Source organism: Gekko japonicus, unplaced genomic scaffold, assembly GCF_001447785.1.
Source record: "Gekko japonicus isolate JY-2015 unplaced genomic scaffold, Gekko_japonicus_V1.1 scaffold1302, whole genome shotgun sequence".
Taxonomy (NCBI): Eukaryota; Metazoa; Chordata; class Lepidosauria; order Squamata; family Gekkonidae; genus Gekko; species Gekko japonicus.
In genome coordinates this window covers 105,801-125,955 of record NW_015173167.1, presented here as the reverse complement: position 1 = coordinate 125,955, position 20,155 = coordinate 105,801, and the positions used below count along the sequence as shown (strand labels likewise).

General features: G+C 44.7%; 1 protein-coding gene across 1 annotated transcript in view; it reads right to left on the bottom strand.

The window, feature by feature from the left end:
- The window catches only part of ADAMTS12 (ADAM metallopeptidase with thrombospondin type 1 motif 12), a 131,171-nt gene extending 112,096 nt beyond the window's left edge, over window positions 1–19,075 (bottom strand). The window contains exons 1-3 of the mRNA XM_015422520.1: window positions 18,988–19,075; window positions 16,075–16,158; window positions 2,952–3,148 (exon numbers count right to left, since the gene is read on the bottom strand). Of these exons, the coding sequence (XP_015278006.1) occupies window positions 2,952–3,148; window positions 16,075–16,158; window positions 18,988–19,075 (369 nt within the window). The remainder of the gene's footprint in view (window positions 1–2,951; window positions 3,149–16,074; window positions 16,159–18,987) is intronic.
- Window positions 19,076–20,155: the final 1,080 nt, after the last annotated feature.

The window sequence follows — 20,155 nt, the reverse complement described above, 5'->3', positions numbered from 1 at the left end:
CTTGCTCGACATCATTCCCATTTACTTTCCAGGTGTATTTTTTTTGCCTCTGATTAAAACACATTATTTTTGTTTTGGAGAAATTAATTGAAAGCAAATTTTCCTGACAGTGGCTAGAGAGGGATGTAAGTGCTCGCTTTAGACCTATTCTGGTCAGAGATAAAAGAACTGTGTCATCTGCATACATAAGAACAGGTACCTTATATTCGAAGTTGAGTTTGGGTGCGTGAACATCGATGTTACGCAGATCGGATATAAGAGAGTTCACATAGAAATTAAACAAAAATGGGGCTAACGGACAGCCCTGTCTAACACCCCTCCTCAGCTGAATAGGTTTGGATAGTCTACCGTCTGAGGAATATTTTACCTGAAGAGTGTTATTGCTTGTGGTTTGTTTTGACCAGGTTCTCTTCATTGCTCTGTTCCCAAACCAACGAACCACCATTTTGGGGTGGTTTGTTAGAGCAGTTTGCTGGCCAGACAGCCTGGTGCCCATTCGGACAATTCCTAGTCAACACTGGGGGTGAACTTGTGGAGAGCCCTAGAAACACCCATATTAGTTGTCCATAGCTTGATTGGCAGCTTTGGCAGCCAACCACGGAGCTCCCATTTTGCTGTATGGGAGCAGATTGTACCACACCCTGACTCAGCTGTTTTCACTTTGCAGCAGGAAGAGAAAGAGAGGAGACGTTAGTCGTGGAGTGAGAGAGAGTTAGGAGAAGATGAATTGCTTGCTGCTGGATGATTCAAGGGGAGGCTTTGAGGGACTCCTCCCCCCCCCCCACATGGTGGGACAATGTTTTAAATGCTTCTCCCGGCTGAGAAAGTGCTCATTGCTGTGGTTCCGGAGTCCTGAGCCACACACTTACTAGCCTCTCTCTGCCAATGCCAGGTGCGGGGGCCCCCTCTTTTTTTAAATTTAAAAATCCAGTCTTCGCCAAACTTTGATGGTGGGTGGAAGAGAGCCTGCTGAAGACTCCCTGTGAGTTTGGTATCACGAAGGGCCAATCTATCACCTCCTGAACTCACAAACTGCGCAAATCATGACGTTCAGCAGACAGAAAAGTTTGTGAAAGTACGTGATTCGTGGAATCGAATGAACCACCACGAACCACCATTTTCTCAGTTTGTGCCCATCCTTAATGCAGAAGTCTCTGAATGGGGCTCCCTGAAGACACAAAGGTGATGCCTTCTGGCTTCTTCTGAAGCACCTCCTATTCCAATTAGGTAGAAGAAAGCCAGGACCAACTGTTTGCTTTGGGGAAGAGATGCTTTCTTGAAGAATCAAATGGGCACCAAGAAACCCACCGGTGGATGCCATGGTGCCTACGGGCACTACATTCCATTCTATTTTGGTGGCCTCATCAAGGAAGGAAAGAGAAGACAAATGAAAGAGAAGGCAAATGCCATGTTATTCCTACTTTCTCTCTGTTCCTGCAGCATCTGTATGTGTCATTTTAGGTGGGGACACGCAAGATTGACTTCCATACCCCAGAAAAGCAGCTGATAGGGGACACCATTATGTCCACTCCAAACAGTCATGCCAGTCATCCTGGAAATGATGAAATGCCTGCATCAAAGAAGAGGCAGGAGTGGAGAGATATGCTATGGTGGATGTGCTGATTTCTGGTGTGAGTGTTTATTTAGGATTCTGCTGGCTGTAAAGGAGTCAGCATCTTGAAAGGTTCGCAAAATGCTGTTAAGCGGGGAAGCTAGAGGTGTGAGGAAATAAGCACTGATTATTTTAAGCTAAAATTCCTTTTTGTCTGTGTTTGATTATTTCGGGGTTTATGATACGTTCTGCAGATGACGTTCTGCAGAGGGCAGTATAGTCAAATGAATATACTGTCTGCCATTATCAGTGCCTTAAGGGAGAAGCTGAGGAACATTCATAAAAGCATTTTGCAAACTCTAGAAATGACCCGGGTATAGTTCAGTTTTAAACCTGACTTAATTGAAAGGAACCACTTTGGAATTATTAACCAGGAGTCCTTTATGTTTTGCTGGCATTCATCTATTTTATTGGCAAAGGATTCATTAAAACACACTATTGACAGTGTTTTTCCGAGGTACTTCAGACGGAGTTTGTTTTACTCTAGACCTAAGATGGGTAGACTGTCTCATGGGGCCCCACATCAAGCCTCCAGGAGCTTTTCATCCAGCTCTCAACCAACAGAGAAGAGCATTAACCCACTGGACCGCAGCATCAGCCTGCTTCCTGAAAAACTGTTAAACAACTTGAGAGCAGAGGGCCCGCTACAGCCATTAACAGCAACTACAGAGGGTCACAGCTTGGTCTGTGTCTCCTTTTGCAGGCTCTGAGTTGCGTGAAACCTGAGCTGAAAAATTTACTTACTCTTGCTCTAGGCAGATGAGGCATTTCTATCAAGTTCTGACCCCAATGGAGGGCACTAGAGACCGAGGAAGTAATATTGTTGTTGGGCCTCCTGACAGGCCCAGCTCTCCATCACCTCAGGCACTGACTTCTGTCCAGCTCTGAAACATCAGAGCCTTGGACCAGAGAGAGCAGGTACTGAATAGCTAGATTCAAGTCCACCATCACCTTAGAGACCAACAAGATTTTGGGGGGTATGAGTTTTCAGGAGTCAAAGCTCCTCTCTTGAAAGTTCATACCCCACAAGATCTTTTTGGTTTCTAAGGTGCTACTGGACTAAAATCTAGCTGTTCTACTGTGGACCAACACAGCGGCCCTCTGAAACAGGTACTGAACCTGGACTATCTACACTGAGGGCAAATGCTCTGAGAGGGGGGGGGCGTGCCCCCCCCCCCCCCCCGAAGCCACTAAATTGTAAACCTTAAAGCTGTGGCGAAACATGATATATTACATAATACATATCTGATGGAGTGAGCTCTGGGTTACCAAAGTTTATGACGCAGTATATTTGTTAGTCTTTATAATGCCCCAAGATAATTTTATTTTGATCACGCACCATGTTTATGATAGTGAGAATATATGATTCCACATTCTCACTTCCGTGATATTCAATCATCTTGCTGTCAGCAACCACCAGAGTCTCCACCCATCGTTCTTTGCTGACAGAGCGCCGGGAGGTTGCTCTGGTTCTCAAGCGGTTTCTTTCCCACTTCTCCCTTCGCAGCTCTTGCTGTCTGAAGAAGCTTAAAGTTTCTGAAACAGATAACAAGAGAGATCAGCTTTATATCCTGCTGCCGTATTATTACGGGTCATGCTATCTGACTGTGTCAAGTGAAATAGCCTTCTATTACTAGATTATTCTATAGCCAGAGGAACAATAGGTTTTCCTTAATGGCCAGTGCCGGACCCCCACACAAGTTTTTACCTAAAAGTCCATTATGGAAGGTAATTGGAGTCACACTCAGGATGGAATGATATATTACCGGTGGGCTATTTAACATTTTTTCCTCACAACTTCTTTTTCAACTAACAATTGCTGCCACAAGCGGCTTTTGCCCCTACTGAGATAAACGTCTGTAGGTTTTCTCCAGCTGAGGTAAAAGTGGTTTAAGAGTGGCAGTTGTTGGTGGGGGAAAGGCCGGAGGGAAAATAATACTTGACCTTTCCCCCCTTGCCAGTCTGTCCCTTTCACTATAGCTCACACAACTGCATGCTGTATTTTAAAACAATGCCAGGAAAAAAAATAATAAATTCTGTCATGGTCGCAGGGTGAAAGCTGAAGAGAACAGAATTAATTGCTTAACAGGCATGAAGCTGTGGGATGGAGGGGGTGCAAGGATGCTATGGTTGTTTTGAAGAACTAATGATGCTTCAAGGCAAGTCCCAGCTGCCTGGGGGGCCTATTGGCTTCCCACCAGCTCTCCCTGTATATTTCTAAATATAACACAAGCCTCCAGTGACTTTCCCCAGTTCTCACAGTAGGGCTCCCGAACAACTTCCCACCACTTAGGAAAGGGGAAAGCATGAATGATATTTTCATCCTCTGCTAGGGTTGCCAAGTGGAAAAATCTTCTTACCGGGGGACTCCCGGTCCGCGGCTGGAGCGCGCGCCGCATGCACATCACCAGGAAGTGACGTTATGATGGCGGGCACGCTGGGGCGGGGCAACGACCATCTGAGGGGAAACCATAGAGTTTTCCCTCAGATGACCCTGGTCCCGCCCCCAGCGTGCCCAGCGTCATAACGTCACTTCCTGGTGACGCGCACGCTAGGGTGGGGTTCCCCCCAGGGCCCGATCCGCCGGCGGTGGGGAACGGGCTTCTGGGGCGGGGGTTTCCCCGCCCCCCGGGGGGACTTGGCAAGCCTATCCTCTGCAGTAGGCGAATTTCTGCTTCTAGAAACTGCTGCTATGCGAGGTGCAGTCTGAAGAGAATATATAATCCCCATGCATGCAAATACTGTCCCTGGAAAGTTAGCATAAACTTGACATTGGTATGTTTATTTAAATTCAGAAACTGGGTGGTTTTATCAACAGGATGGCCTACAGGTGGGCAAAGCGGGCAATATAAATCGAAAATAAATAAATAATAATACAAATGAAAACAGGCAATGAAATGTGTACTAATGAAAATTTTTGACTACTTAGAAAGTCATAGGCTTGCTCCTATACAGGGGTTCCACTGGCGAAGCAGTAGCACTCGTTATGGAGGAAGGGGTGGGAATTTTTGCTTATTCCCTCCTACTGCTGTAGACTCCCGATTTGCCCAGTCACACCTTTTGGGGTCCACTGCCTCAAACAACCATGATTTCAGGGGTCAAAGCGGGATACGGTGAGAAGGATAGGCAAGGAGGCTGCCTTCTTCTAGCACAGCTCCACTTGTTCTGTGTAGAATCCAGTCTATTTTTTTCTCATCGAGAAAAATTGCTTTAAAGAGTTTTTTCTCCAAAGGGTTTAAATGTCTTCCTGTAAAATCAGGACACACACACACAACAAATCAACCCCATACCCTGAAATTGTACTTTTCAGTGAAAATTGGGCTGCCGTCTCAAGATTTCGTGAAAACTTCAAATAGACTATTGATTCTTCCACATGAAAGAGCATCAGGCACCGCTGCTAGTGTGAAGGAATACGGTGAGCAGCCGGGAAAGAGCAGAGGACGAGTCAATGGCATGCTAGATTTGTCAGCTGTTTGTAGAAATGCAAGGCAATTATGGAGAGGCCATGAATTATTACTCCAACAATGGCTAGTAATCGTCCTTGTTTCCCCTCTGCTCGAACAAATAGCCGGAGGAGCCATCATAGTCTCTTCCCTGCCCATTATCTCCAGCTGGCGGAAGGAAGCCAGCTCAGAGGACTGACCCAGGGTTCCTTATGTTCTTTCAGCATAAAACGCATCACCTGTGTACTGAAAAAGGCCATGCTCCCTTCCCTCCCACTTGTAATTGTCCATGTGTCTATGCTATGTGTCCCTTTCCTGTGTGTACCCTAGCTAGGGTGATCACATCCTGCAAATCTCTGTCTTTTTTCACAAGTTGATCTTCCTTGACAATAGTCCCTTCTTTACTTTTCACAGACCACCCAGTTATGTCTTTGCTTCTTAAAATGGCTATGCGGTTTTTACTATTTATTTTATTTATTGTATGGCAGAGTAACACACAGGAAGCATATAATAATATAAAATAGGTAACCAAGTAAATACAATGGTTATGCAGACAGATTGGGCAATCTCCCAAAATACTAATATCTAGATATTCAATCCACTCAATCGCAACTGGGGAGAGTACAAAGAGCTCCGTCACATCTCCCCAGAAAGCATGACACTCACATTCCTGTGACAGATGGAAAATAGTTTGGTGGGCTGTACCACAATTACATTCAGGTCCTAGTATTTTGCCCCATTTAGACAACAGGTCTGTGCAACTGCCAAAGCCTGTTCGTATTCTATTAGCCATCTTCCATACTTTACGTGGCAAGTCAAATCCTGTGGGCCTATCGTTGGTGTTTATCAGGTTATAGATATTGGGTGGAACTAATTGCATCCATGTTTGCAACCATTCATTCCCTAGATTGAAATTTTGTGATTGCAGGATTTGTGTAGATCTTATTGCCAGGTATCAGGACTTTAGTCTGGATAGGCCCGCATCCGCCATGTCTTTGTGGCAGGAGGAGAGCCTCATCATAAATCTATCCTCCTGACCTCTCTCTCCAAATGAAGTACGTATACTCCAATTAGGTTTAGGGCTTGTTCCAGCTTCTTATTATGATTCTTTCCGTACAAGGGTTGACATATTTTTTCTCACTAGACAATTCAGGTTAAGAACTTTTTTTTTGGAGAGTCACAGGGTATAGAAATGCACAGGTTTCGTCCCAAATCTACATTCATACCTCCCCATTCAGATCCATCTATTGCTGTCTTTGAAAAACTTGTCCTTAGGGAAATTGAAAAAGTGGAAACTTCCAGGCAAAAAGGAACTACGTGAACCTTTGAATGGAATTATTTTTCTCTTGTTCCTTAAGCATATCCTGGGTGAGTGCTGAAGATTGATGTCACAATTGTATACTCATTCAGCCTTCTCCTTTGTGGATATTTGTACTGTTATTATGGGCCAGATATTTTGAGATTATAAAATATTCCTGTTGTATAAATGCTACCTTTTTTGAAGATTTTTGGTGAGTAATTTTGTGCACAGTTTTGTTCTTATTGCTATTTCTCATTGTGTGTTGTACTGTCATGTCTTTGTGGATGGACAACTCTCTGTTTTCAGTGATATTTCTATCTTTATGAAGAAGAGCATCTTGCCTTTGGAGATGCAGGGGAACAATGTGGCACAATGTAGGTAACCAATAGATCAGAGTGTGTTTAATGCATCTGACGATGGTTCTCATTGTTAATACAACAATTAATACAACAATTAATACAACGATGAATTGGACATCAAGTTTGTGGACATGGGGGATGTTGAACCACACTGAAGCACGTCAAGTTGTACCACATAATTTTTGGAGAATGTTGTTTTGTGTGCATATTTTTGCTGCTACATTGGTAAGATGGTGTTTATAGCTCAAGGTCCTGTCCAGGGTAATGCCAACGTACTTAGGTGTATGGTTGTGTGTAAGTTGGGTGACATTAAGGTAGACATTCAGTTCATGGTTGGTGTGATTGTTATTTATATGGAAATAGGAGCCTTCTGTTTTTCCTGCACTTGGGATGAGCCACGATTATGGTAATATTCAGCCCAAATATCAAGGTCCCTACTCAGTAATTCTTCAGTCCTTTCAATCGATTTGCGCCTTACTGCAATCGCCATGTCAAGTCTTACTCATTTTAATAGACAAACGGGATCGTGTTGTTCTTTTTCTGGAAAATTGCTTGTTGATCATGTCATGCTACTATTAGATCCTCTTTAAACTAGTCAATAAAGTACTGGATGTTGTTGTATGAGTGAGCAGCCTCAAATCCCAGGTGGATGCACACATGTCACTCAGGTTCTGTGTCAGCAAAACAGTGGCTTACCTTCCAAGGCTGATGTGAGAACAAAACCATCTAAAGAGCTCTATCCTAAATAGAGTTACTCCCTTCTAAGTCCATGGAAGTTAATGGGCTTAGAAGGGGTGTAACACTGCTTAAGATGGCACTGTAACACCAGACACTAACTGCTTCTGTGCTCTTGGCAAAATAAGCAATTTTGTCTATGACTGTCAAACCATTTCCCTTGAAATGGTGCCAGCAATGATATTGAGCATGCTATGTAGGAGGTGCTTTGATGACTACAACCTTTGGCTTAATTGCTAGAATAATTTGCCAAATGCTAAATGTTAAATCTGGGGGCGTCTTTGGTCTGCTCAGAGCTCCTAACATCCCAGACTGCCGCCTCTTTCCCACATGGCCATCATTAATTCACCATTTGCAGCAGGCTGTACCGGGTTTCCTAGTCCAGTTTTTGAATAATTTTCAGAATTGCAGACATTTCAACGCCTTGTCCCCATGCATCCAAGACCAAATGTCAGAATGGCCTCAGGCTGAAGTTCCAGGATTGTACACCCAGCTCAAAAGGACTGTGATCAATAGCCAAGCCTTACAAATTGCAGAGAGCTTAAGGTTCCTTTGCAGAAAATCTTTGGGCATTTGGTAGCCATAGTAGACCGATGCTGTGGAATCTATTCACACCAAGATTCAACACAAAGATGGCCTGCAAACCCTCTGGAATATCATCCTTGCTGATACTATGGGACTTCTGGCTGTTGATATTTATGATTTCCTCATCAACAACAGCAATTTCAGATTTGGGGGATATTCTGTATCTTCAAGTCAACCCCATTGCCATCTGGCCAATATATTTATAGCAGATCTCAGCACCAGCCTACAGATATTTCTCTACTACTTGAGATTCGTTGACTATATCTTTTATTACCTGGATTCACGGCAAGGAGAACCTCAAACTATAGAGATTCTAGCTATTCCTACAGCAGACATGCAAAGATAGAACCACAAGAACTGTACACAGTGCGCTCAATATTTCTTTAAGCTTTATTCTGTTTGAGAGATGTTATTCTCCATTACTTATGCAATGAAATAGGTGAAACTATTGAACTCCATGTGAATTGGGCAGCTTTTCCATTGAAGTGCAATTTTTCATACATCATCAACTTATAGACTCTTGGTTAGAAGAAGACGTTTGTCGAAACGGCATCGCATTCCGGAGACCACCGTCCTGTCGTTGTCATCTTCTATCTCTTTGTATTTGAACTTACAACTTGAATGTATTACTATTACTTTTGTACATTTCATATTTACAACTTTACGGTTTCCGTTAAAGAAATATTGAGCGCACTGTATTCCTACAGCAGGCCAACGTTAGTTCCAGGTTTTCCCTGGAAATGACATCATGACCAATTCCCCACAAGCAACTGTGCCACCCTCGCTCTTCCATTTGCCCCAGTTGCATTGGTCAATTTCACACTATTCGCTGCACAGCCACATTTTGACCTGCATCTCCCCTCGATTTCCCCCGCATCTGGAAAAAAAAAAGGGGGGGGGAAAAGTGGGGGGGGGGGGGGAGATGCAGGTCATAATGTGGCCACACAGTGAATAGTGTGAAATTGGATGAGTGAAGGCGAGCGAGAGCAAATGGATGAGCGAGGGTGACACAGCTGCTTGTGGGGAATCGGTCCATGTCATTGCCTGACAATGATTTTTTAATGTTATTTTCCCCTTCTATCAGCTGCTGGAGCAGTGGTGGTAAACGGGAACAGGGGATTCCCTGTCCCAGGTGGAGACCCAGGAACCCTAACACAAAATGCAACCATCTTAGTCAAAACCTAAAAACACTAATCTGGAAATCTGTTGGGAAAAGAAGTGGTGGAAATGTCCATGAAGTTCTACATCTAAAAACCAGAATTAAGCACTAGAGTACTCAGGGGTCATTTCGTAGAAAAAGAGCTAGGGGAACTCATTAGCATAACTCATTAGCATATGCCACACCCCCTGACATCAGGGGCCCGGTGGTGGACCTGCAAGGCCAGCGGGAGTGCGAGGAAGCCCCGCCAAGGCCCTCCCTGGCCCCAGGCAGGCAGGGGTGGGGAGAGGTGGGGAGGAAGCAACTTACCCTCCCTCTTCTCCTGACTCCTCCTGGCTGAATGAGGGCTGGAAGCGGGGCGGCCGGAAGCAGGGGGCGGGGCTTTGTCATGTGCCCCGCCCCCTGCACCTCACCCGGGGGGACTGCGTTCCCCCGCGTTCCCCCCCGAAATGACCTCTGAGAGTACTATACAACATACAGAATGAAGCTGGCTCACTGGACATAGGAAGGGAGTCGCGGTGGTAGTGGTGGTGGTTTGAAAACCATCAGCTGATGCGGTAGACTTGTCACAAGCTCATTTTCTTTTCCTTTTTGGAAAAAGATTCCAGATTGACTGGCTGTTTTGTTTTCACGGAAAGCCATTTCTCTTTTGTATAATATACAAAAGTCAGCGCTGCAGTTCTGTGACTAGCTTCCTTCCCGTTCCCCTCTTTGTGGGGGCCGGCAGTCATTAAAAACTCACTTCAATAAGAGAAAATGCTGCTGGCAGTCAGCAGCTTTCTCCTCTGGAAAATGATGGGCAATTAAAACAACAACAAACCAAGTTTACAAGGAGGGGGATAAAAACCTCTTTTCATTAGTACATGTTATTATTCAAGCAACGTCAGTCCCCCAACAGGGAACAGAATTTCCGTGGGCCATCAGGTGGAGCATTAAGCCCCAACTGTTTTCAGTTCATTCTCTCAAATAATGATTAGTGTTGCCAGCCTTCAGGTGGGGCCTGGAGATCTCCTGGAATTTCAACTGATCTCCAGATGACAGAGATCAGTTCTCCTGGAGGAAATGGCTGCTTTGGAGGGTGAACACTATGGAATTATACCCTGTTCAGGTCCCTCCCCTCCTTAAATGCCAGCCACCCCAGGCTCCAACGCCAAATCCCCAGGTATTTCCCAACCCAGAGTTGGCAACCCTACGGGTTAGGTGAACATACCCCATTGTTATCAGTTCAGCACTCTTAATTTGATTGGCAGCAACTGTCAAGGTTGCAGTCAGATGTCTTTTTCAATCCTGCTTTTTGCGGTGTCCCTTTTAAGAGGTCAGGAATTTGACCTGGGCTGTTTGACACAGAGAACATAAGAACATAAGGAACATAAGGAATGCCTTGAAGTGGGGTGCAGGGGAAAGATGGAAACGTTATAGTCAACTCAGGCCAAGACAGACAAGCAAAGGGAGTTTCCAGTTTGGAGACACCAGTGATTTTTTTTTAACTTAGGGCCATGATTCAAAATAGGACTATGGCATTTGGGGAGGGGAGTTTTAAGCTTTCTGCCCATAACCTTTTCCTAATCTCAGACTGCTGGGGGAACTGCTATTTGCCCAGTCATGGTTAACAGACACAGATACATATATAAGCATCCCGCCCATCTAGATAGACCTATCACTGCTGGTGAATGCATATACATAATTCGTTAGCAACTGAGCCATGAAGCGGCGTGGCTACTGCTGTTGCCTTCACCAAGCGTGACTTTATTCCCCTCCCAAACCCCACCACCATTCCAGGCTTCATTGGGCTGAATTAGGAGAAAAAGGACTGGGGACAGAAGGAAAGATGAAGATGAAAAGACTGGATTTATACTCCGCCCTTCACTACCCAAAGGAGTCTCAGAGCGGATTACAATCCCTTTCCTTTCCCCTCCCCGCAACAGACACCCTGTGAGCAATGCTCCTTCTAAGCTGTGGAGTCCTGTGAGCAAAAATTCTACTTTATGAGCTACCGGCATTAAAGTTGTGAGCAAGTGATTTGGCTACTGCATAAATTACTTTGCTCTGGAGCCATTCTTCCTGAACTAAGACAAAAATGTGTGAGCCGGAGGCTAAAAAACTTTGAGCTAGCTCACAGTAACCCAGTTTAGAGGGAACACTGCCTGTGAGGTAGGTGGGGCTGAGAGAGCTCTCTCAAGAACTGCCCTTGAGAGAACAGCTCTGAAAGAACTTATGACTGACCCAGGGTCACACCAGCAGCTGCATGTGGAGGAGTGGGGAATTAAACCTGGTTCTCCCAGATTAGAGTCTACACTCCTAAACCACTACACCAAACTGACTCTCAGTTCTGATACGAACCTCTGCTTTCTGCTCCCCACTGCTTTCATGCCCTCTGCTTTCTGCTGCTTTTCATGAGGAGCAGAAAGCAGGGGTTTAAGTGGCTCTGAGACATTTAAACCCCTGCTTTCTGCTCTTCATGAAAAGAACATCTGAGTGGTGGGGAGTAAAAAGCAGGGGTTTAAATGGCTCCAAGCATTTTAACAAGGGAGGGAGGGAGGGAGGAAAGTAGCCCAGATAGTTGTATGAATATCATGATTTTTTAATCTCTTGAAAGAATCAGCTCTTTCAGCAGTTGCCACAATAAACACCATTATTTTTCAGCCCTATTAGCTTGACATACTACCTTTTTGTGCTTTTCAGTCAAAATCAGTTTAACTACAAATATAATTATGTTTGCCCTTCTTTATGAAGTACTTTACAGACAAACAGGCCATTTACTAGACATAAACAAATTATAAACTGCAATTTATGGAATACAGCAGCATTTCTTAGTAAGCGGGTCCCAGAAAAATGCAGCTTTTATCATGCCCATGTAGTCATTAAAAAAAAAAAAATGCCTGTGTGTTTAAAGACCAGTATGCAAACCATTCCAAGCGCTGAAGATAATGCAGCATACATATAAGAGGCAAACTGCCATTCAAGTCGATATTCAGAAAAGGAGTGGAGACAAATTTTCATTATTGGGATCAAAGGGATACAACCCACAGGAATAAGGCTTTGTACACTCAGAAGTAGAACAATGGATTTTCAGTGGATTTTCTCATTGAAAGGCAAAATAGAGCAGAAAGCAAAACAAATCAGAGTAGTACAAGGGTGCTGTGGTGGAGCTTGTGCAGAACTGTGTTGCACATCGGACCCTTTGTATCCTAAGTCAGCCTGTGCTCAGTGACGGCACAGATTCCTCAGACAAAAAGCTGCCTGCAGCCAGCCTTGTAGCTCTGAAGCAGTAAACTTCAGAAGCCACTCCCAGCCCACCTGGTTCACCCACGCCCCTGCAGTGCCAATGCTGTCAGAAGTGTACAGAGTTGCAGGAAAGGAGAAGGAGTGTGAGATTCACGGCCCATCGTCAGCTGACGAGATGGATGAGTAGTTTCAGGATGACTGCCAAGGAATGGGATGGGAGTGTAGCTCGTTAAGACTTGGCTATAAAATCAGCCCAGAGAGGCAGCAGTTTTGTGGATGCAACAAGTGCACATTGCTACTGAACCACTGGCCGGACCACTGGAACATTGACCCTCGGACAGGACCTGACTATCGGCTTTTCTGGACCCCCTGGACTTGGACTTGCCTGGATCCCTTGACACTAGACTGGACATGGCATACTTGCTCTCTGAATCCCTGACTTTTGGACTGGACCCCGGTTACTCTTTGCAACCTGCCCGTGACCTGCCCTGCTGAGCCCCAGCCCTTGTCTCCTGGGAGGGCTGCACCAGTACACTTTGATGGGAGCAAACAAGGGAAAGTCACAGGGTGGATTGGACCAAATTGTGCTCTTTCCCAAGCTTGATTTAATTATTTTGCCAAGTGGTGGAATTGGCTGTGGAACAGTTCTGCAGCCTCATTTCTACCGAACAGTCTTATATGTTCAAAAATAGTCCTCCATCCACTTTCCTTCTTGGCCTGTTTCCTGGCCAGCTGTTGTTGACCATGATTCTATTCCTCAGAAACATTTACAGCTGCGAGAATGGCAGATATAAGGCTGGCTATAAAAGTCTGGGTGATAGCCAGACAATATGATTGGTAAACATGTTTTAATCCGGTTTCAGAGGGTAGCTACATTAATCTGCAGTAGGACAGCTGGACTCATGTCCAGTAGCACCTTAGAGATCAACGAGATTTCTTTTTCAAGAGACAGAGACTGCGGTCACACACGCACACTAAATAATCCACTTTCAATCCACTTTCCAACAGGATTTTACTGTGTGAACTGGCAAAACCCAGTTGGAAAGTGCATTGAAAGTGGATTACTTAGTGCGTGTAATGGCAGCCAAAGCTCACTTTGTCACATATTTGACTCTTGAAAGCTCATACTCTAAAAATCTTGTTGATCTCTAAGGTGCTACTGGACATTGTACTTGAATCTAACTTTTAAGTCCTGTTGAGTTCCGCGGGAGAGGTTTAAGGACATGGTTCACTGTCTCACTGATAACAACGGGGCTGAAACCTTCTTGAAGAAGCCTTCTCCGGTACCAGCTTCCAGCCATTTTAAGCCAAACCAGTGACAAAATTATTACCTTTAGAATGTAGAACAAGAATCATTGAGTTCTATGGGAGAAAGTAACCAGGTGGCAATTAGACACACAGTTTATATGCAGACAGACTTGGGCCAATGGTGTCCTGAAATCCCATTCACTCCTACTGGAAAAACTAAGTGCTATACTAAGAGATTGTTGTGGGGCCAACAAAACTTACCTTCCACACCCATACCAATGACAATAAGCCTCCACTGATATGAGCTGGGCTGAAGCCATGGCTCAGTGGCAACTAGGGGTATGCGCTCGGTATATATATCGGTATTTTCGGGTCATAAAATGCTTGCTGAGTTCACTTGTAGAGTCACGCTGCCGTGGCAACACAACTTGGTGAGTGAACTCAGCAAGCATTTAGGGCTTAAATCCGTTCTCCGTTATACCCTATGGCAGTGATGGCAAACCTTTTAGAGACCGAGTGCCCAAACTGCGACCCAAAACCCACTTATTTATCGCAAAGTGCCAACACGGCAATTTAACCTGAATATTGAGGTTTTACTTTAGAAAAAAACAACCCATACATTAACTTAAGATGATCCCAACAAAGTAAGGAAAGCAATCCCAAATGCTTTCATTTACTTAAAATTATTTGGCAGAGAATTCGACACTTTAATGATGGTCTGGGCCTGGCTGGGGCGATGGCACGCGTGCCCACAGAGAGGGCTCTGAGTGCCACCTCTGGCACCCGTGCCATAGGTTCGCCACCACTGCCCTATGGGGTCAACCCCCCAACCAATATAATGGAGCCAAACAGATTCGGGTATCCCGAATATTCACCCAAATCTCAATACAAAACCAATATTGGCATTCGGGAATATTCAGGAATACTGATATTTTTCGGGTCCAATAGGCTCAAATTTTAAAAAACACCCTGATTTATTGATTTTTTTGCACACCCCTTGTGGCAACATATCTGCTTTGCATAAAAAAGATTCCAGGATCAAGCCCAGGCATCTTCAGCTTTTGGACTGGATAGTAAGTGATGTGAAAGACCTTGCCCTGAGACCCTGTAGAGCTGCTGTCAATCAGAGTACACAACACTGACCTCAATAGATTAAGGATCTACCTATATCAGCTAGGGTTGCCATTCTCCAGGCGCTGGCTGGACATCTCCCACTATTACGACTGATCTCCAGGTGACAGAGATCAGTTCACCTGGAGAAAATGGCCACTTTGGTAGGTAGATTCTGTGGCATTGAATTCCCCCCCTTCCCAAACCCTGCCCTCCTCAGGCTCCGCCCCCAAATCTCCAGATATTTCCCAACCTGCAGCTGCTAACCCTATGAATGTAGTCTACCCCCCAAGCCCTTGTGGACCCTATGAATGTAGTCTACCCCCCAAGCCCTTGTGGGTCCTCTGCTCATACTGATTTTAAAAGGAACCTTATAATGTTGGTGATGATAACAACAACAATAATAATACCAATACGAAAACAACAACAATAACGTTACTATAAGCTATCTGACATAAACATTTTTAGGAATTAGGAAGTCATTAAATATATACATGCAAACACCCCCTCTGGGCAACAATAACCAAACTCCTTTCTACAGTTCAGAAGAGCTCCCAAAATCCCTTTTTAATTTAAAAGTGCACTTGGCATCTCAGTGTGAGCCACTCTTATTAACTGTTAGTTGATTTGTGCATGGCTTTTTTTTAGTGTTCTTATGATTCATGTTTCAATTGTTGCTATATCTTGGCAGTCGCTGAACGAAGCTGTTGGTGGGGTATTAAATGCTGGACCTAAACAGAGAAATGCCTTTCAGTTTTACTCGAGTGTGTGCCTCTTGCCCTGCTGGGATGTTCAATCCTGCTATGAAAAGTCTGATAAGGAATTTGAAGCTAATATATCAAAGTCAAAGGACGGAAAGGCCTCTTTGGCAAGTTAGAAGCCCTGGAGGGGAAGGGGGGGGCGAGGGGACAGAAGGGTTGGATCAACTTTCCATCTCTTTTTGATGGAAGAGTCAAGCTGGCAAGCGAAGTTTAAAAGCGGCAACATTTTACACCGTGGAAATCAAAGCAGTGATTGAGTGGAAGCCCTGCACGCCACATCGAGATATAAAAGTTTATACAGAAGACAGAAGTCAAGTTGCTGTAACATCTTGTAACTTTCAAAGTCTCCTGAAACAGGAATGAAAATCCCCCACAATGAGGCCTGTACAATGTGACCCGTCAAGAGGAATGAGGCCTGCTCTAGCCAGGCACAATGGAAATTTCTTGGCACTGTACGACTGCTGGAAAGGGAACAAGGAAATCCAAGCAGACTAATCTCCAGAAAGAACAAGTCCTGTTTGTAATTCTGATACTTACCCCCAAATGGTGACATTGTCTGTGTGGAAGATGAGTCGGTCATCTCTTCCCCCATATGAAAGTAGGAGGAAGTAAGTGAGAAGGCTGGGGTAAAGACAGAAAGAATTTAGAGACACAGAAGGAAGACAGACCCTGAGGGGAAATTGACTAGGAAGTGACTCAGTAAAAGAGAAAGGACACAGAGTGGAGGAAGATAGAGAAGGCTGGTTCAGTTTTTTTGGAAGGTTTGCTTTATATAAACTCCTGACAGACTGCCTCTTAACTGGTAACAGGCCCTTTAACTATTAAGAACATAAGAACATAAGAGATGCCAATGTTGGATCAGGCCAAAGGCCCATCCAGTTCAACGCTCTGTGTCACACAGTGGCCAGAAATACCAGTGCCATCAGGAGGTCCACCAGTGGGGCCAGGACATTAGAAGCCCTCCCACTGTTGACCCCCCCAAGCACTAAGATGACAGAGCATCACTTGCCCCAGAGTCCCTATCTATACCTTGTGGCTAATAGCCACTGATGGACCTCTGCTCCATATGCTTATCTAATTCCCTTTTGAAGCCGTCCATGCTTGTAGCCGCCACCACTTCCTGTGGCAGTGAATTCCATGTGACTCCCTCCATCATGTAGATAACATTGTGTGATGCAGGGCTCTTAATGGGTGCTCAGTCTGGCCCGTGCAATACCCCCCTCCCCATTTTTTTTGAAAGGAGAAAATCATGAAGATCAGGCATCCACATGGTTTTGGCATTGGCACAGGGGACCCGTACAATACACAACATTGTCTGCATGAGGGAGCAGTGATGTGTGAGATCATCCATCCGGCCACTGCACAAAGAAGTCGATCCCTAGGGCAGCATCTGAAGCAGGTCTCAAATGAGACAAGGAAGGGAACAACAGACAGAACTGAGGAAGCAAGGCAGTACACACTCGGGGGAAATTAGAGGGCATCGATACTGAGAATAAGCTGCAGTATATCTGACTACAGTATCCTGATCTCAAGTGTCAGGGCTGCCAACTCAGGGCTGGGAAATTCCTGGATAGTTAGGTGTGGAGCCTGGGGAGGGAGCTCACCAGGATGTGATGCCTTAGAGCACCCCCCCCCCAAAGCTAATTTCTGTAGTCTGAAGGTCAGGTGCAATTCCAGGAGAACTCCAGACCCCACCTGGAGGTTGGCAAGCCTAGCTTCAGCCAGGACACTCGGGGGGTGACAGTAGCTTGAGTTTCTTGCTGGTACAGTTGCATCACCTACCCACTCAATCACTCGTTGATGTAATGGATCCCTGTGCAATATGTCCATACCGAAAGCTCATACCAATATTATAGAGTAAAATATTGGGATTACAGCCAGAACTAGCCCTATAATGACTTCCAAGTTGGCCTGTATAGCCATGCAGTGCACCCCAGTGTTGTGAGAAAAATAAAATAGTTGGTTCAGAAAATTTAAAACCCATTTTATACAGTTAATTTTATAAAGAAATCATAGTGTTTTTCTCTCCTCTATTGCTGTAACTTTCCAAACAGCTAGCAGCACAGTGAACATGATTTTGTATGGCCAGATGAGGCCAAATCCCTCCCCCTGCTCCTTTGACTTTCTTACAAAGCAATCCTGTGCCTACTTACCTGGGAGGAAGCCCTGTTCAATATGGACACTTACTTCTGAGTAAACATGCAAAAGATTGTGCATTCTGGCAGGGATGTGGAAGCGATGCATTCATTCTTGGTGCTATTTTTTAAAATGTGTAAATAGCCAAAGGAAAAAAAAAAACAGATTTGGTAACCTTCAAGGCTCAACAAGATCCATTTGCTGTGTCTATAATTTTTGTAGCTCATGACGCTATAACCTGCAATCAGATAGTTGTGTTTTTACATTTGCATAAAAGAGCTGTGAATAACTTGTGTAAGTGCCATAAGTATTTCAACAAATTCAACATTAATAGGTGTGTTAAGTATATTTTTGCTTGGGTAACTTAAATTCAAGTAACAGTTACAAAACAGACAAACTTGCCGCTGAAATGCACAAAAACAATGGCTATCAAAAACCTATGGTCCAAAATTCATGCGACGATAAATCAACGGGTAGGCACAGTAAGTAAATTTGAACTTGTGGGTCGCCATAACAGTAAGTTGGAAACCAGTGCTCCAGTCATCCTCTCCAGAGCCAGTTTGGTGTAGTGGTTAAGTGCGCGGACTCTAATCTGGGAGAACTGGGTTTGATTCCCCACTCCTCTTTTACACCTGCTGGATGACCTTGGGCGAGCCTTAGTTCTGATAAGAGCTGTACTTGAAAAAGAGCAGTTTCTGTCAGAGCTGTCTCAGCACTCTGTGTCAGTTGTGGGGAGGGGAAGGGAAAGGAGTTTGTAAGACGCTCTGAGACACCTTTGGGTAGTGAAGGGCCTCAGTATGCTCCTTCTAAAACACGCTTTTCTCCAATCTTTTTTTGGGAAGACTGTGAGCCAAGCATGTTAACATACCAACTGAATGGAAAGGTGCACATTTTCTTGTCTTGCAAACGTCCTGCCCACCTTGATGCCATTTTTGTGCCATCAACCCTTTGTGGATGTCATTTCCCCCGCTGTGCCACTGGATGGCTTTTTAAAGGAATTTAATTTTTAAAAAATAATATATAGTAGTATTGTGATAATGCTATAACATTATAGTACGACAGCAATTACAGGTTTTTTAAAAGCCCTCAAAAAGTCCTTAGGTGGTATAGTGGAGGGAAAATTCGGCCGGGGGGGGGGGAGTTGTGCTGATGGAATAAAATGTACAACAGACTCCTGTACAGAAGCTTCGTTACCAATAGGCATGCTGCTGCAGTCACAGCAGTGATTAATACAGAACAAAAAAATCTCATATGGTGAGAAAAGCTCTAGTCTGTTTTAGGTATTTTTACTGAATGTTCCAGCTGCTTTCTTACCAGTATTCCATAACAACCTGTACAGGTTTGCTTTCACCCCTGAGGCCACCTGGATGACTGAGCGCCATGTAGACTGGGTAGCAGGCATGGCTGGGTTCTCATAGATGGGTTTGACATGACAGTACCTTCGGACAGCGCTGGCTCTTCGGCTTTGAAACGGAGATGAGCACCACAACCCTAGAGTCGGATTCGACTGGCTTTCGAGCAAGGGAACCTTTGCCTTTTTACCTTGCGGCAAGAGACTCAGAAAGGAAAACTGGTGACCTTTTAAAGCTTGGGCTGACCAAGAGATGTGAGCTCTTGGCCTGAAGATCATAGCCTGATCTGCTGGCACACGGACCATCACTTGTGTGTCCCTATTGCTTAAGTTTTTCCCCACATGTGTTTTGCTCCCCCTAGTGACCGATTCGATATTACCTTTCTGTATGTCTGGCATATTTCCCTACTCCCTACACTTTAAAACTGCAGAGAAATGAGCCGGACATATGGCAGTGTAATATCAAATTGACCACTAGACAGATCAAATCACATGTGGAAAAGTAAAACCCCCAAAAGCTATAGGGACACACAAGCGATACGAAAATGAAGAGCCCAGAGAAAGAAAGACCTGCTTTGTACTTGGAAGCCTTATTTCCCCCTCTTCTTATGCTTATTTGTTTCATTGTATTGTTGTGCTTGTGTACTTTAAGTCACTTTGGATCCCAAATGGGGAGAAAAGTGGCATGTGTTTGTGTAAATTGCTGTCAAGGCATAGACAAGCAAGAAACGAACAGAGGTAGTTTGCCATTGCATAGCAACTTTGGACTTCCTTGGTGGTCTCCCATCCAAGTACCAAACAAGGCCAGCCCTGCTTTGCTTTTGAGATCTGATGAAATCAGGCTAACCTGGGCCATCCATGTCGGGGCGAATAGTGGCATATATTTGCTTAAATAAATAAATAAAATTGGTACACATGGGTGGGGCTGTCTGAGACAAAGGTAAAGAAGAAGAATGGGGTTTTGTACCCTGCTTTTCTCTACCGTAAGGAGTCTCAAAGCGGCTTACAATTGCCTTTCCCTTCCTCTCCCTGCAACAGGCACCTTGTGATGTAGGTGAGGCTGAGAGAGTTCGGAGAGTACTGTGACCCAAGGTCACCCAGCTGGTTTCGTATGGGGAGTGGGGAATCAAA